At 38.8% G+C, this 18658-nt stretch overlaps 1 protein-coding gene across 7 annotated transcripts in view; it reads left to right on the top strand.

Moving 5' to 3' along the window:
• The first annotated feature begins 3616 nt into the window (after window positions 1–3616).
• The window catches only part of SESTD1 (SEC14 and spectrin domain containing 1), a 50416-nt gene continuing 35374 nt past the window's right edge, over window positions 3617–18658 (top strand). For 2 of the 7 annotated variants that reach the window (XM_062004997.1, XM_062004992.1), the window contains exons 1-4: window positions 3617–3792; window positions 6760–6818; window positions 7474–7576; window positions 15896–15975. In XM_062004997.1, coding sequence (XP_061860981.1) covers window positions 15921–15975 — 55 coding nt within the window. In that variant the 5' untranslated portion in view covers window positions 3617–3792; window positions 6760–6818; window positions 7474–7576; window positions 15896–15920. The other 5 variants (XM_062004998.1, XM_062004995.1, XM_062004994.1 and 2 more) reach the window with 4 other exon arrangements.

Here is an 18658-nt window from a genome sequence, read left to right as displayed (position 1 = left end):
GAAGCTACAAAGACTGGATCAAGTTCCATACCCTTGTTATTGCACATGTGACTCAGGTCAGATCCCATGGACCAATTTCCTGTGTCTAAAGGAAGGCATTCCCCCTGTACTATGGAGGCTGGGGGCCTACTGTCAGACAGAAACCATTTCTCCTTCACAAGACAAAAGAAATTTGTGAGGAAATCATGTTCCTATTTAAGAAACCTGGGTAGTAAGATATTGGCCACAGATAGCTTTACTTCCCTTTAACATTTCACAGGTAGCTACTCAGGCATCACAACCTTTAGGCTTCTATTTTTATTTTTTACTAGAAAGACCTTATTTCCTGAATAGGAAGGAAAAGACAAGTTATGAAGATTGTATTTTACAGAAAATAAAAAACAATTAAACAAAGTAATAAAAGTCACTGCAGAGTTGCTGCAGGACACAGTCCAACAGCCTGTAGTACTTGGAAGGATATGATGAGATCAGGATAAGCTTTATTGTTTCTACTTGAGCACTAAGAAGCATATGAAAAAAAGACACCACCACCCACCCCCTCCCCTGAAGTTTCTTCAGAATCTTATCTCATATCTCATTACAGACATATCACTCATGCAAAGATCTTTGATTTTATAAATCAGAGGCCTTCGCTCTTTTAAACAAAATAATTTAACTGAAGAACTTCAAGATTATTGCCAACATGAGACAGCTATTTAAAAGATTGTTTTATATAGCTTTTGAAAAGCATGAATATTATAAAAGATAGATCTTTCCAAATCTGCTAGGCTTTCAGCTTGTGCTATCAGTAAATGTTGTCTTGTTGGTTCGGACCATTTAGGACTAGGGTTTCAGATTCCATTGAGCAGCATTTAAGGCTTTGTTGCTAATTGCTTCAAGAGAAACAATCACTCCTCAGTTCAGGATTAAAAGCTAGTATTTGTGTTTAAAAGGCCATTTCAAATCCTTATGCTAATAGCAGGTGACCCTGGCTACCTTTAGAGGCCTGTGAATGGTACTGAGTACTGCAGTAGATCTTTCCTTTGTTTCTGTTATGTTTTGAATGTGCACTGAATGCTTATATTTTTCTGTCATTTCCACTTCCCAAACCTTCTGATACTGTTTATCAACATAGAAAGGACTTTCCCCGCTGTTTTGCCAACATGAATCTGGCTGTAAGACAAATACATAAGCCTTTAAAGTAGTAGATGTCTGCTGCTTACCCATGAATACGATGATACTATCTTGTTATGATCACAAAGTTCCATGTAGAAAACATTTGCCAGCTTTTACTTACAATTCATCACTGCCAGACTACACTAATCCCACTGCACACAGTTATTTGCTTATTTACTGTGTATACCATTTATGAATTGCAGTGATCTGCAAGTTACATCTCTAGCCACTTAAGCTGCATAGTGGTAGTTTACACTAAGTTAATGACTCTCATTTTTGTGCTACAGGTAAAACCAATCATCTCTCAATTGCACGGGGATATGGAAGCAAATAATAAGCAAGGCAGACACCTAAATCTCTGCAAGTAGGAGGTTTTCAGCCTGCCTGGTGTGAGGCTGTGGTAGTCAGTCTCTCCCTGTGCCCAGTGTCACATGGAGCCAGAGCCAAGATGGCTTGTGGGATGGCCATTGTCATACCTGGTGGCACCTGGGGCCAGTGTCATGGTGATGAGCTGATGTCCACCAGAAGTGTTAGGGGAGTTTGGTTTGTTTTTCTTTGAAGGCTGTTTTTTTCTGGAAGTGCAGCAACTGGAGCTGGAAGCAGTAACTCCGTTGTGAGAGTGCTGCTCTGCTTATAACAAAGGCTCTGTTATGCTGACACACAGTACAGTGCCCAAAGCTCAGGATGTTTTCAGCCTATTTACTTTTATTCATATTTGAATAAATCTGGTATGGCTGCTGGAGAATAATAGCATATATGAAGGCCTGTTTTAATCAAATGGATCCTTTGATACAAAAACATACTGTGATTTCTTTCTATGGGCAGTTCGCATGGCAAAGGCAACTAACTACAACTCTGAACTACTGGCATGACGTTAAACAAAATTAATCATCTCAGATTCTGTCTTGCTATATCCACTCAACAGAGTATATATAGAAAAAGAAAGTCAGAAAACATGTCAACAACATATTGCTACTCAAATTAGCACAGCTTCAGCCAGAGTACAAATGAGAGTGACTTTTGGGTTGCTGTGTCTTAGACCATTCTGCCTCTCTCTGCAGGAGAAACCTTGTTCAGTCATCGAGAAGAGATTCCGGTTGTGACCAGGAAAACTGAGAAGTTGGGTCTGTGTCCTTCTGGCCTCAATTTCTCTTCTTTCTCTCAAAAGTAACTATGAGAAATTTTATCTGGATTGATTAGTTCATGTGTATTGAAAAGTTTTGAGATCTACAAGTCAAACCAAAAGCAACAAAAGTGCACAAGCTTGTAATAAATAGATGCACTTATAATCATATAGGCTATGTTTTCTCTGAAAACTTCGAAGACAATTCTTTATCTTTAGCACTTGCATGTCCAATGGGTTATGCTGCTGAGAGAACATCTTTCTGAGTCAGCAGAGGCCAGGGATGAAGTCAGTATGACAGGTGTGCTCTGGTGGTGATGTTGAGGGTGACTGCCACAGCCACCAGGAAAAGGGGCAAACAGTGGTTTTGAAAACTATGTTTTCAGAAGAGAAAACAAGCCGTTACAGCCTCTGTGGGATGGTTTTCATATTTGAAACGAGATACAGTAAATGATTTTCAGATGCTCTGCAAATAACACATGCGAAATTGCTGTTAAGACAGAGTTTACAGAAGCCAATTTAAGAGTCATCATGTAGCCTAAAAACTATGTTTTCAGCAGGGGATTTAAGACTGGTAACAACTTGACCTAGGGCTGTCTAGCAACTAGACCTTGCCAGTTACCAAAAGCAAGACAAGTGCCTTGGCTGGCTTTCCTCACAGCATTTCTTTCCATGTTTTTGCTTGCATTATTTCAGTCTTGGTGTGACAGAGTTTTGGGATGTTTGTCCAGGAGCCTGGACACCTGACAGCTACAATCTGGGGAAAACAACATAGGCATCAGTGTTGTGTTTACTGAAACACTGATGGCAAAGGACCGCAGGTGGGAACTGGCATCTGCCCGAGGCACTATGCGGCAGCCAGTTCTCACCTGTGATAATTTTACTTGCATTCAACACACACTCTCGCAGGTGTACCGCCAAATAATAAAGCACGCCTACTGCAAGGCTAATGGGGCTACTAGTGCTGGTCAGGGTTCGGCCTGGCCTCCTTCCGCTGGGTGCTTTCAATGGCCCCTCAGTCAGTGACGGCAGCGCGAGGAGGGGAGGGGGCGCGGGCGGCGCCCAGGCCTGCGGGTCGCGGCGGCCGGCACCCCCTAGCGGGGCGGCGGCGGCGCATTGTCTCATGCTTCACGAGTGGGGCTTCACGCTGCCGCCTCTCGGTCGGGCCGCATCCAGCACAGCTACCGCAGTGGCTCCGCGGGAGGAGCAGCGGTACCGCGGCCTCGTGCCCCGTAGGCTAGAGAGGGGCGGGACGAGTTAAGGGAAGGGCAGTAGCGCGGAGGCGGGCCCAGCTGCGCCACCCCGGTGCTCGCTGTCTCCTTGCCGACGGGGGAGGGGCCGGAGCCTTCCCCGTCCCCAGGGGCTGCCGCCGGGCCAGTGAGGCGGTACGAGGCAGCTGAGGGCAACCGCCGCAGCCTGGCCGGAGCGGGCGGATCAAGGCCCCACCCCGCGTCCGCCTGCCCGCCCTGCCGCCGGCGTCCGTCTAGCCTGGGCTCCTGGAGCACCGCAGCTGGGTGAGTAGCTGCGTCCTGAGGTGTGGTGTGCTTCAGATCCGCGGAAGGGCAGCTCGGCGGCACCAGGCGCAGCGCAGGCCCTGCGGCCTGACCGCGCCTTGTTCTTGGAGCTGCGGGTCGGGCGGCGGCCGGCTGCCGGCCGTCCTGGGGGCGGCGGTGGCCCGGCCTTGCGGCTGGACAGCCCTACCGCGCCCGGCCTTCCTGCCTGGTGCCGCATCCCCGCGGCTAGCGGGGTACCTTGCGACTGGCTGCGGAGCTCGCCTCCCACTCCTCTACCGTATCTTTGCCTCCTTTTGAGCCGGGGGCACGGCAGGTCGGTGCAGCCGAGCAGAACCCGCGCAACAGGTTTGGGTATTGTTCGTGCTGCCGCTCCGTACGTGGCCGCGGTGGTGGTGGGGGCTCCCTAGGGTCCGAGGCCTGCCTTTGTGCGGGCGCGGGAGGTGGCGGGACCTTCCTGCGGGGCCCCACCGCGGCCGCCCCGCGGGCGTCACGGCAGACTCGGCAAGGGAGGAGAGGGACTGGGGCAAAGGAGAACTCCCCGGCGGGAAACGCGGGCAGGAGCCGTCTCCTCGGCTTGCCAACCCCCTCGGTTCCTCGTGGGGACGCAGCAGTGAGTACAATCACGGCCCTGTCACTGCCTCGGCGTCGGATGCTCCTGGGTTTTTGGAAGTGCTGCCTGGTCGGGAAGCTGATTCACTGCTGAAACTGTGGTTACTCAGAGCTCTCTGGTTGCCATTTCTTTTGATTTTGACAAATCCATTTTCTAGCAGATTTGCTTTGCCTTCCATAACTGTAGTATCTTTCGCTACCCCTTAACAGAGCTGACTAGCCAGGCAGTTGGAGGAAGGGGGTGCTCTTAAAAGATCTGAACGAGAGTATGGAAGCAATAATGGAGACAAATAGTAGAGAATGGTTCTTTGTTCATTGAGGGTTGGTTGAGGTTTTTTTTGATGAGCAAAATTGCTAAGGCTTACATGGATGACTATTAGTAGCTGCTTTTGTCAGTTCTTACATATCTCTTCATCCCAAAGGAAATACTGGTCCTCTACATTTTTTAGTGTTGCAGTGTCTTTATTGTCCTAAGGACTGGATGTTGACTTGGTTCATGCATTAAAATGCACTATGATGAGGAAATACGGGGGATTTTTTAACCCCTTTCCTGTTCCATGACGTCTGCTAAGGTTCAGTGTGTAGTAAACAATGAATGTTGATATTACATTATAGAAACAATGATGGTGATGAAATTCTGTACTAATTAGGTTATTATTTTTCTGAATGTGAGGTTTTGTAGTTCTAGTCCAGTTGTGTATGTCAAGTAGAAGCTTAAGAAGGAGAAAAAGGGGGAAGGTGGACCACAGAATAGAACTGATGCTTGATCAGAGAGGCCTGCTGCTTGCCGGTAAGGTGCTGATAATGCTTTGCTCTGTCAGAGTTAAAAAAACCCCAAACAAACAACAAAGCAAACTTCACCAAAACTAGGAGCAATTTCATTGGTTTTTTTTTAGTGATAGATTTTTAGGGTTTTGCATCACAGATTGCTGCTTGAAGTATCTTGTAAAATCACCTCAGCCAACTGTTTTTCCTAAAGTAGTATGCTAATAGATGATGCTTTATCTGCAGTTTCTGTAACATCAGTTTTCCTAGAAACAAAAGTTAGGAGAAGAATATAGATGTATTTAAAAATTTTGTACAAGAAACAGTGCCATGATGTCTCCTGGAGTTGTAGGCTGTAATTCAGAATTGTCTGTGGAATTACATTAAGTTTGTGTAAATAGAAATAGACATGGTTTTGTTAAGTTCCAGCAGCAGAACAAAGGAGTCAGGTGAAGTTCCATCTCGATTTTGGTTGGCTGCTGCTTGGAGTAGAACTGGAGGCTCTTCTGGAAGAGACTAGATGCATTGATGGTGAACTTTAATACAATGCTTCATAACTGTCAAGAGTCCTTAGGAACAAAGTATGAAGAGAGACGCCTTTATTCTCCAGTGACAATGAATGATTGGGGAAATACAGAACACCTTCAATAGGTGGCATCTGATAAAGTAGGTGAAGCCTGCTCTAGGGTTGTGTAAGGATAAGAGATGATATTGCAGATTTTCCACTGTATCTCTCTTCAAGGTGTCATGAGCACTTTCAGTTGATAATCTCATTCCTGATTTATAGATGTGTATTCTTTCTGTGTCTTCATCTTTTTGAGGCTACTAGTTTATTTACCTGACTAGAAAACTTCCATTAATATAAGGATTTTTTTAAATTTGAAACTTGTTGTGGGGGAAAGCCCTGTAATGCCAGCTGCTTCTGAGAAACTGTAAAACCTGTGAAATATATTGAGCATCTTGGCTTTGCCTGTAACACAGTATACATGGATTTTCAGTTTTTGAGTTTTGCTGGTGGGTGGAATTTAATCGGTTATGAGGCTTCATGGGAGTCTTAAAGCATTTGCTGAGGTTTTATATTTGATGCTTGACTTAATTCTGAGTCTTTAGTTCAAAAAGTGATCATTTATATTTTTTAATTCAAACTATAATTCAGCTTTTAAAATTTTATAACAATGCTTAACTTTGTAGGAATACCTTCTTCCGCTTTTCACAAAGCCACTAACACTGTTCTAGTTTCAATTTTTGCCTAAAAATGTGTAGATTACCTCTGACTGAATGCATACTACAAGGATTCTGGTTCTTGTTACTTTCCCACTGCTTCCTGTGCTGCCTCAGGAGCATTGCCTGCTAACTATAAACAATGTTGATGTCTACCATATGTTTTGGTAGAAAATACAGCATTCCTGCTGTCCCTTACAGCTTGAAGGCCTAGCTTACAAGTATTTGTGAATACACCATGAAAACATTGACTCCCATATCACAGAGCTTTGTAATAAACCCATTGCCAGCCACCAAGGAAGTAAAGTTTTAGATTGAGTGTTAACATATAAAAATATAGTCAAAACTTTTTTTTTTCATTTAAATTTGCAGATTCCAGAATCTGGAGCTCAAATTTATGTCCCTGACAGTGTTGCATTCCAGTACTGATGGTAAGAAAGCAATCTCTTTGAAAAATAAGGTAGCTAAAGTTTTCATGCAGTATGTTTTTTATGAAGCTTTGACAGCAATCTGCAATTGGTTTTGCACAGACTTGTTTAGACTGTAACTCGTGCCTTCTTTAACTTACCTTCTTACTCTGCATTTTGTCTTGTGATTCTTAATCTTTAAAAGGCGCTATAAAATAACTAAAGCTTCTGATACTGAGGTTATGTTACATTACATAATTTTGACTGGATACTAAAAAATAGTGCAGCTTGTTGTACAGTTGTTACATGTAGCATTAGTGTCTTGCACAGAGCACTGTTTGGGAATGTATTAGAGGGTGTTTTAAACATAAGGTTAGAGATATATGTTTTCTTATTTAAAGAGGGAGCTGTGGTTGTGGGTGAGCATAAGGAAAGAAGTTTCAGAAGTATGGAGGTATATTGTTGCCGCTCCGAGGGGGTTGATAAGCCTTGCACAGAAGGGGAATGAGAGATCCGAGTGCCTTGCATGAGCAAATACAAAAATGAATTGGCAAACCTTTTTATTCTTTAGACAAATTGAGAGTGAGGTTTTTAAAATGAGGATATCCTTACAGAGGACTCTAAACTTGACCAGGAAGAAAGTGGAAATTGGTACGGAGTGTTATTTTCCTGTTCCTAGGTGAGAAGATGAGCTGCTGCATTTTGGACAAGCTGAAGTTGGGAACGCTGGGACATAAAGAACCCATTAAGAAGGAAATTACAGTAGTTAAGAGGAGATGAAGGTATGACTTAGGGCTTTGCATAGTTAATGATTCAAGGGAGATAGTTGTAGTAGGCATGTGAGAATTCAGCGGCAAGTTAAACTCCGGTGGTGTTGGCAGAGTTGAATTTGAGATGTGTTCTTAGATGTCATGAAGGATAAATGTTGATCAGACCAAATAAGGCCAAAAAAAAGTGTGATTTGGTGCTAACTTGATGTTTTGGTCACTAAATGATACGTATGTCTGAACTTGAGAAAGTAAACATCTGTTCTTGAGGGAAAGGGTCAGGCCAGACACATAAATTGAAGGTGCTATGGCTTATCTAAATTTTGGTGTTGGTAAAAATGATGGCTTCTTTCTAATCAATGTACCCTCAATGTTGGTTGTCTGCCTTCTCTCTGGTAGCATAGAGCTTGTTAATTCTTTTATGTTGCATTCTAATTTGGCCGTAGAAAATAGTACCAGCGGAAAATATAGAAATATGTTTATATATAAATATATTAAAAAATATATCCAAGCAAGATGCTTCATGTAACAGTTTAGAGGGCTTGATTTTTGTTACCTGAAACATGTGACCATTTAATTATTTATGAAAGTGAAATGATACATGTTTTATTTTGAGGGGATGGGAGAGAGTGAGAGCTGCTGTGGTTACTGCAGGTGGTTGCTGCGGCCAATTTAATTTTGTGGTTTGTAGATGAAATGTTCAGAATTTTTAACATGAGTACAAAATCTGAAGACATCTGTTCAAGTTAAAGAAAGATTTCTCTTGCACACAGTAATTCAAGGGCAGCATAGATTTCTTTTTTTTTTGTGTAGCAGTGAATTTGTGTAGTCAATGAATGTCAATGAATTTTTAAACTTAGGAATGCAGAAGCCATTTCTATACTAGATCTGGCATATTTTCATTTCTTGTACTTTCAGATTTGGTTAAGTAATTTGAGAATTTTGCTAACTTAATCCTTATGAAGAGTTTTTATTATCCTGATTGTGTCTTAACTTATGCTGTGCAGTGAGGAACCACTACCATGATTTAAAAAAAAAACCACCAAACCACACTCAAACAAGAAAATTGTTCAGGATGTTTTAAAGTTCACACAATCTTATTCTTGAGCTGGGAGCTTCATGGTCAGGTATCAAACTCAAAATTTGAGAAGTTTGTAAACAGTGTTTTTATCAGTGTCTCATTTTCTTGGTTTGAGTCAGTTTTCTCCACCTAAAAAGCACAACTGCTTTTGTGTCTGCTGCACTATGTGCTCCATTCTGCTTTTCCTCTCTTTCTCTGGCGTTTTTATACATGCTGCCACTTTAGATAGCTTTCAGTTTAGAAGAGCATTTCTTTTTGCTTTCCTTCATTTGTAGTATCACTATACTGAACTGAGTAGTGATTCCTGAGGGGCCTGAGCCACATGTGCTTGTAACTGATGCCAAGTATGTGTATTGTTAAGAAGTTGTAGATTGTTTTCTTATATAAATGTTATAAAAGGAACAAGAAGTTCTAATCTTGCACCCCAGAGGAAAGATATTTTTCTCTTGCTCTGGACTGCCAAAAGTTGCACTCATCAGTGCAGCTGTTCATCTTTTCACTTTGTGTTTTGACTTGGCTGCTTATGGCCTAGTTGTCCAATGTCATTCCTCCTACTGTTTTAGTTTTATGAAGTATTGGAGGCATAGGAGTTCTCCATGATCTTTCATCACAAACTCATTTTGACAGTAACTTAAAGAACCAGTGATCATAGAATCAAAGAACGGTAGGGATTGGAAGGGATCTTTAGAGATCATCTAGTTCAACCACCCTGCAGAAGCTGATTCCACCTAGATCAGGTCACACAGGAATGCATCCAAGCAGGTTTTGAAGACCTCCAGACAAGGAGACTCCACACTCTCCCTGGGCAGTCTGTGCCAGGGCTTCCTCACAGTAAAATTGTTTTTTCTTACATGTAAATGGATCTTTTTGTGTTCCCCCAGCTTATTCTTGCAAACCTTTATGACTTATTCAGATTTTATTAGTAGAGGGATCTAGGCATAGGTGATTTTATTTTACTGTTGGTTGATTGTTTTTGTTCTGTCCTCCCCCTGCATCTGTGACTCATATATATTTTTTTTTTCCTGTGGAGGAATTTACTGTCTGTGTGATTTCTGTCGTATTTCCACATGATCTCAAAGTAATCAAAGTGTTGAACCTGAGATTTTTTTTTTTTTTTTCAGTCTTAAGGAAGTGTGATGAGGAAATGTCTGCACTATGCTTTGAACATAGCATTTCAATTGACCTGTTGCTATGTAGAAAGTGGTGGAAGAAGCAACCTCCCAAATAGCATCATTTTGTGTATTCTGCAGACATTAGATGCAGTGAAGTGAGTTGAGACTATACCAGGTGGCTGCAACTTCTGCTGTTTTGACTGCCTGTTGCAAGGGAGGATGTAAGGTAGATCAAAGTCTTTTGCTGCCTAAGGCAACATTCTACAAGGGCAAGCTATAGGGTCCTGCAAGGAACATAAGCGTGGGTTATCTCTCTGTAAATAGAGCAGAAAAAGAAACATGGAGATGCATCTAAAAGTTGTGACTTATTTTCTTTGCTCTCCTACATTAAAGAAGCCTGAAAACTACTGTAATTGAACATATACCATATGTGCTCGGCTAGGCCTGAGACTGCAAAGGATAAAAACGCTACCAAGTTATCATTTTGTATGTGGCATTGTAGCATCATTATGAACTTCTTTCTGCATGTTTTCCTTTGGGACTCATGTTTGTGAACATAGCTGTTGAATCCAAATGCTAACTGCTGTCCAGTATCCTGCACTTGCCTTTCTTGTATGAAAAAACTGAGCTGTAGGTACTGTTTCACAGCTGTACATGCAGATGTTATTGTGTATCCTTAGTTGTATTGTTTCTGTGCTGGGTACTCTTCCTTCTTTATTTTCCTCTGACACTTATTCCAAGTCTGAGGAATGTGAATTCTGTGAAATGAATAGTTGACAGAGATCAAAGTTAAAGCTTACAAGCACAATGTCGTGTTCTTGAATGGCATAACCTCTTACTCGCTTGTTCTCCATTTGCTGTCTCACTATTCATTATTTTGCTCATCTTTTTTTTTTCCCCACTTTTTTTAATTTTAGTTTTCACAGAATGTCAGGGAGGTGAAAAAGGGTGGGAAATGGATATGAATGATGAGTTAATAGAGGAAGTAGTTAACAGACAGCTTTTCTAAATTCTGTTATTAGCTATAGTTAGAATACAAAGCGTACAAGATGGGACTTGAACCTCCAGGTGAAAATAGGGCACAAGAAACAGTTTTTCCAAGCTTAAATTTGTTGTGGCTGTGACAAGATGTTTTTGGATCATGGCCTATCAAACTACTAACCCTAGCTTTAACCAAAAATAGAGCATGTTTTCAGTCTGTCCATCTTCTGGCAAAAGTTACTGAGTTTGAGTACTAGCTGTGTATATATAATGGAACTGGCAATGTATTGGTTGCATTTTTGCTTTGAAATTAAAGAAGCTGAGATACTGAGGACATCTACTGAGTCTAGGATTTTTATTTTCTTAATCCTTAAATGTGAGTTAATAGGTTTTTGAGGACCAGGAATATTTTCTTTGTGTACAACTTGAAAATCAGGAGTAATATAGAACTTTAGTTGCTTTTTTAATAGTTTAAAAGAAAATAAAATCAAAAGAAAGAAGTGGTTGAAAAGGAAAAAAAAAACCCCTTGATTTTATCTTCTGTAAGTAAGTGGAGTTAGCTTTTCTCTTGAGGTCTTGAGGGCCTTTAAAGCTGAAAGTTTATTGGTGCAGCTCATTAATATATCAAAGAATAATAATGAAATACTGCATTTGAGAGTACTTAAGCTGATGTTCATCTGCCCTGTCTTATTGTTATTTTGAAACTGCCCAGCTAAGTAACCCAGTTCACGTGCTCTTAAAGTGACGTCAGCATTAACTAATGAACACTTACAGCCTTTTTCTACTTTTTGGTCAGATTTGGTGTGCTTCCCTAATTACTCTGGGGGATCAGCCCTAGAGAAAATTTGATTTGTGTTCTGTCTTTGTACCATGTAGCTATGGGAGAGATAACATCCTTTAATGTAGTTTTGAAGGAAGGTGAAAAAATAATATGCTTGTAATACTCATCTCCCTCTTTCTTTTGCACATGGATTTTATTTCTGTGGGAGACAGATGAACTTTTTGTGCTGTTTTAAGCTGTTCTAGGGAAAGTACAAAGCATTGCTAGATACATTGAAACTAGCACCTGAAAATTCATGCATGCTGGTTTTAGGGAATGAAGGTCTGCAATTCAGAAGATGATTTAAAAAAAATAATTAATTATTCTTATGATTGAGGCTTTTTTTTCTGTACTTCATAATGTCTATTGTTTGTGCCTGAACTTGCAAGCTGCTACAGTTGTGAATGTAGCTCCCCATCTGCTGCTTGGTTATTTATAGGCAGATATGTGGAGTTCCTTCTAATCTCTCAAGTCTTCAAAAACGTTAATGAATTAAACATCACAATACTCTTGTAAAAAGGGAATTAAATGGAGGAACTGGATGAACACTAGAAGGGATAAATGACTTGCTGAAAGCCATATGTATATTTCATAGCAGAACAAGCAATAGAAACCAGATTCTTTTTTTTTCCCAAGTTTTAGTCCTGTCTATGCTCTCTTGCTTGATAGATGAGGGCATGAAGGTGCTCATTCTTTGAAACTTGCAATATATGCTCTGGAACAGACTAAAACATTTAAAGACCTTGAACCATGATCTGAGTATATTAAATGGCCTTAAATATTTTGGGTCTAATGAATTTGAGTAAACATATTTTAATTCAGATTGGATGAGAATGGATATATTTTGATAATGTTTTTAACTGGTGGTTTCCATTGGATCACTTAGAAAGAAAACACCAGTTACTTGCAGGGAAACTTCTCTCTAACATCTTCAGGACATATTCCTTTGAGTACTCTAGTCAATGTGAGTCTGTCATCTTCTCCCTGTGCCCTCTTTATTTAATAGACTTTATAAATGGTTTTACACAGTGTTTGGACTTTGGTTCTTAATTAAATTTTTTACTTAAGATTGAAATTATGTCTCAGAAAATGCAGGTGATATTGTTCATTCATCAGAAGTGACACACTCCTGTGCTGAATTACACATAGTTCTTTCCGTGAGTTTGTGGCTTTTTTGTTCTAAGCTTTATAATTTTAAACTGTTTCAAGTGAAACAATATAATCTGCAGTCTTTCCAGAGCCTAGAAATGATAGGAGATGCAGCTTACCAAGTGGTGTTTTGATTTGTCATTGGAGTGCAGCCTGAAATAGTTTGGGTTTTTATCTGTTTTATAAAGTTTAATTTTTTTTCTAACTATTTCGCATCTCCTCAGCCTTCCATCCTCCCCCTAAGGTATATTTATTTCATTTAAGTTTGTATTTAAGATTCTCCAGTAGTTTTAGTTTCTGCTTTGTGGGGGGCTTGGAAGAGTGTTCTACTTAGCTGGAACATCCTTCAGATATGTAGATTTTAAATACAAATGTGTGGATTTAGTCATGCCACTTTTTTGTGGAAATCTTAAAAATAATTAATATTTTGTGGAGATTAACATTGCCATATTGTTTTATAAACCTGAAAGCCTAGGACATTCTAAAAAAATTCTATGAGGTTCTTCCACAGTTGTTTTATTTAACATTTCCTGTATAAACAAATGTTACAATTTGACATATGGTATTTTAATTGGCAAAGTAGATTCCAGGTGGGGATGCAGCTCTCTAGATTGTTTCTGTAAATTCAGCAAACAGATTTAACCTCTCTAACTTGCTTCATATATCTAAAATTTGAGTGTGTAAGTTGTCTCCTCTGTCAGAAGTAAGAAAATGCAGGAAGTATTTCACTTTCTGAAAGTTCCTATGTGACCTACTCTAGGTCCTGCTCTGACAGGGGAATTGGACTAGGTGATCTTTTGAGGTCCCTTCCAACCCTTAAGATTCTGTGAAATCTGTTCTCTTCAGTGTTCGTTATTCTTCAATAGCTTTTTTCTATTTAGTGAGTCCAAATGCCTTTTTAAATCGATGGTTACTGGATCTGTTTCAGCTAAATAGTGGTATGACATTGAGCAACAAATATTTTTCTCCTCAGTCTAAATTGAGAGTTTGATGGCCAGTTTAAGAGCCTGGTACTTTGTCTTCCTCTGAACAAGTTAAAGGTTTTATATTTCATTTGTAGGTCTAAGTATACTTATCTGCTTTTTAGCCATGTAGCTTTTTAAAACCCCTTTGATAGCTTCCAGTGGAAACCATATGCCAGCTCTCTTGAAATTGTTTCACTTTTTCCAATATTACAAAAAGACATTTAGTTTAATTCATCCTGAGACTCTCTGAAGTGTTGGAGAGCAATGTTAAACTTTATTTTTAAACCTGAAGTTTTTGTTCTGATATATTCTAATAATCTGCTCTGAGCTTGCTTTTAGATGGAGCTCATCATAGCTTTCTCAGAAGAGAGGTAGTTGAAAACTAGGAATTTCTGGAACAAAGGCTTAGGTGTTTGAACTTCTCAGTAATTGTTCTAATTCTTCTGACTCACCTCCCTCTACTCCAAACAAACAGAATGCTCCGTTTGGTTCCAGGAAATACTGAACAGAACGGTTTTCATCTGTGGACTGTGCCACTGCTGTGGCAGAAAGCCAGACAGTGTTTTCATATCAAATAAACAGATCTTTTCACAACAGCAAAGAAACATACTTCCTGAAGTCAATGAGTTGATGCAAACTTTTGTTCATATGTGAAGTATTAGGATAATGAAGTGTGTATGTGTGTGTGTATGTAGGTTTTGGCTTTCTTCATTGATTGTAGTAAAGAGCCATTTGTAATAATTTTAAAATGTAACTTGAAGGAGATGGAAAAAATCATGACTGGGTATGTATTCTCCATCTTAAGGAAAAAAAGAGTATTGCCAAAGTTAAATAGCTTTCACGGGAGATTTTAGCGTGGTGGTGGAGAGACAAAAATGACTGAGTCATTCTTGAGTTTTGTTTTATGCAACAAATAACCTACAAATTTTTGTCTGAAGCACACAAGAAGCTTTAATAGGATGATTATTTGACTAATTGTTTAAAGTGCAAGCTGTTTTGCGACTCGACTTCCTGAAGGAACTGAAATTTATTTCCTTCTGTAACGTGGGAAATGTATATTTCATATATTTGACAAAAAGAGAAACATGTAAGTTTTGATATGAGATGGGATTGAATACTATGAAGTGTTACATATTGTAACAAGGAGGAACAATAAAAAGTTGTTTCTGTTTAATAATGAAAATAATCACTCTGTTGTTTTTGTTTTTAATGAAGCTCATTGCTTTAACAAGAAAAGGAATAATTACTCTATTTTACCTACAGTTCTCTTTGGCGTTACTTGGGTAATTTTTTCCTTCTTTCTCTTACATAGTTATAGTTTGGCTCCAATTAACTCTTTCTCCCTCCCTGGCCCTGAAAAAGAGTTCTGTTTGTGTGCATGAATGCTGAAGTATCCAGATAAAGAACTCCAGGTTGCAGTCTGAAGCTCTCTGTCTGGAATTTAAAAAAAACCAAAAAAACAAAAAAAACCAAAAAAACCCAAAAAACCTATTTTTTGTTTTGACTGACTGTTGAGTCACATCTTGTATTTCTGTGCAGAATTAAGGAGGTTTTTTTTAATTGCATGGATTGATTTGTGCAAGTATAGACTTAGACCTGGAGTCCAGGTGCCAGTTGCTACTTTTGTATGCTGGAAGAGGAGGTTGCAGTTCAAGCATCTTGTTGATCTGTCACTGAAACACAGCAGCTGAGTCATAGTGAACTGCAGTTCATAATGCAATAAAAATGGGATGAAGATAAGAAGAGTTTTGAAGACAAAGGGAGCAGAAACATTTCCAACTATAGGTTAGACATACTGATTCTGTCGGGATGTTTTTCCTTAATTGAAGACCTACTAATGACAGGATAATGGTAGTGTGCTGACATAAATGTAGCATAATCTATTAAAATTATTATATTCCTGGTAATAGGAGACAGAATATGCAAAGGTGTAATTTTATTTATACTTACATCTGAATGACCAAGCAAACAGATTATCTACCTGTAAATGAATTGTGGTTGAATGGAATTGGGAAATAGGACTTGTGTAAATGTTATCTCAGTGTCCTTGGTTGAGATTCTGCTTTGAATTTTGTAATGTTTTTTCTTCAGATTTTACAATACTTTGGATTTTGATTACAGTGTTCTCTGCTTCCTTCACAAGAGTACAAAAGTGATTTGGCCATTGTGCATTCTAGTGAAACATTGTAATTGATTTTTCATGCTTGACAACTTCTTATGTTTCAGAGCTGTGAAAATCATCAGAAGTAGAATGGAAGCTTCAGTAATACTACCCATTCTGAAGAAAAAATTGGCTTTTCTTTCAGGTATGGCTTCTGTTTTCCTTAGGTGATTACTTCCTGCATAGTTTTGATGGGATTTTTAGGTTGGTTACATGTATTGCTGGATGTATTTAACAGAAATATGTTAGTAAGCACATTGTCATATTTCAAAAGGCTCTCTGAAACTTTTAATCTAGTATCCAAGCTATTGCTGTTGGCATTTAGTACTTGATTTTGGTGTAACTCAACCTACAAAGCTGATGTCATGAAGTTTCAGTCCATATATGAAAGAATGTTTATTTAGCAAACATCCCATGAATAATATTTTATGGGATTTTCTTTAGAAATATTTTCCCTCCTTCTCACCCCTATCTTTTCTCCAACATAGAAATGGATGGAAGCAGAATTAGCCAAACATTGCAACTTTTGGATTTATTTCCAAGTAGCTAATTCAGGTTAGGCTGTAGTTATTATTGTCATTATTAAAACTTCTCTAATCTTGGATTGAAGGTAACTTTCTCTTCCCCATGGTAAAGAAAAACAGAAGGGAATACTTTGTGATACATGGTGTTTTCTTGCTGATTTCACTGCTGTCATAGGTTACTGTGTTAGTTCTTTTTGCTTGTCTGCTCTAGAGTAGGTAGATAATTTGCAGAATGCTTAACTTCATAAATGTACAAGTGTTGCCATAGACTAAAACAGAGGAATACTTATTTAATATCTAGTCTAGTTTAACCTGCTTCAGTCACTTGAAGTGAAATCTGTTGCTTTTGTTCATAGAATTTCTTTTGCTTTGAACTTGCTCACTGTCCTCAGCAATTACAAATTGACAATTCCTGTATAAAAACAAACTCAGCTTTCAGTAAAGCCTGGGACAGTAAGTGATTTCTTTCATAGTAATAGCAGATGCATAGTGTGTTGGTTGTTGAGCATTACATTACAAGGGGAAATTCTTATTAACTGGAGTGCATTTTCAATTTGGTTTTAGAGCTGCCCGATCCATTTAGAAATATAGATGTGCTTAGTGGAAAGTAATTTATTGAGTGGCAATTGAAATTATAGGAATGTTTATAGGAATGTTTTTGAACCTACATATTTCTAAGTAGGTTTGACCTTTTTGGAATTATGTAGTATAATGGATGCTTTAATGTAATGAATAGTAAAGGTTCACACAGTAGTTCTCTTAAGGTTCTTCATTGTAAGTGAAGGAGCCTGACAGAAATCAGTTCATCATGTTGCTTTAAAGCAATTCTATTCCATATAGTTTTATAAATAAAAGATATTTATGATTAAAATCAAATAATAATAAAAAATATCAAGAAAATGTTCTCCAGTATTTGTGTCAAAGTCTCTTATTTTTGAGTTAAATTGGTACAAATAATATTGACCTTGCCTTTTTTTGGGGGGGAGCAAAACAGAGTAGTTTGATGGAGTAGTGTGTCCTTAGTTTTGAATCCATGACTCTGTGGTTTCTATTTATAATGACCTACCAACCTGAAAAGGAAAAAAAATGACAAGAAAAGGAGAACACAAATATTGCAATGGACCTCTTAGAGCAGTAGGTCTCTTAAGAAGTGGAAAATGTGTTTATCAGTAGATCTTTAATACCCTTTGAGTTTGCACAGATTTAGAAACTAGGAAAAAGCCTATTGCAATGAAGATGTCAACATATGTTGTGTAAACAAACTGGGTTTTTTTCCCACTATCTTGCATGCGTCTCTAAGGAATGGGGGAAAATTCGTATCAAATTATATCAATGTATATGTATGCATCCGCAGGCATTAGCACTGTACTTGAGTGCCTTATTTCTGCACAACTGTTACTGTTCTGTAGAAAGTTGTTCTTACTGATTAGATAGAACTTTAGTTTTATCAACAGTGAATAATTTGATGAAACAAAAGTGTGATTCAATGACTTAAAGTGAATAACACAATTTGAGAGTGAAGGTGTTCTTTTCCAGGTTGTGGAAGTTTACATTGTTTCTTTTTCACCTCAAATAAAGCTGACTTTTTTTGTTATCTTTGTATAATTTTTCTAAAATATTGAGAAAGATGTAGTATTTTTTAGAAATAAAATGGCTAAAATACTAAATTTCATTCTAAAAAATATTGAATAACATGGAGAAGGCTTGCCTCTACTCCAGATTGTGGAAAGCTTAGTTTGAAACTGGTTTAATGTAGAGATGTGTATTATGGTAGGGATGTATGTACTGAAAGATTAAGAAAAGCCTGCACAAACCTTAATATCACTGAAGTTGTGGTTTAGTAAGGTGTAAACTCAAGTATTATATCCTTCTGAAATATGTTTGGATTCATTAATGTTCCTTCTTTAGTATGCAAATTCCTCTCCCGCTTACTAAACTTCTTCTGTTATCCTACCAAAAAAACCTTCACCAAAATATTTGATGGGATTTTGAAATTTTCTGATTATAGTTGTTGAGAGATTCAAGAACAGAGAGGAAAAAATAGATAAGAAGGTTTGCTCAAGGTGGTGACTATATGAACTAGATGAGTTTCTCCATATTAAGTGGAAAGATGCATCATAGGTACCTTTGCCCCATTTACTTTGGTAACAAATGTTATGGTCTTAAGGTTGCTTTGCCTTCAAAAGATCACCAGTGATGCCCCTATACTTAGGGATGTGGTGACTTGATTTCCTTCACTCTACAACTCTTACTGATGGACATTTTCAGGAAGCTGTGTCAGTGTTTTTCATGTGAACTTGTATT

The sequence above is a fragment of the Colius striatus genome, chromosome 11 (genome assembly GCF_028858725.1).
Source record: "Colius striatus isolate bColStr4 chromosome 11, bColStr4.1.hap1, whole genome shotgun sequence".
NCBI lineage: Eukaryota > Metazoa > Chordata > Aves > Coliiformes > Coliidae > Colius > Colius striatus.
Note: the sequence above shows the minus strand (reverse complement) of the source record. Positions and strands in the feature narration are given on the sequence as shown.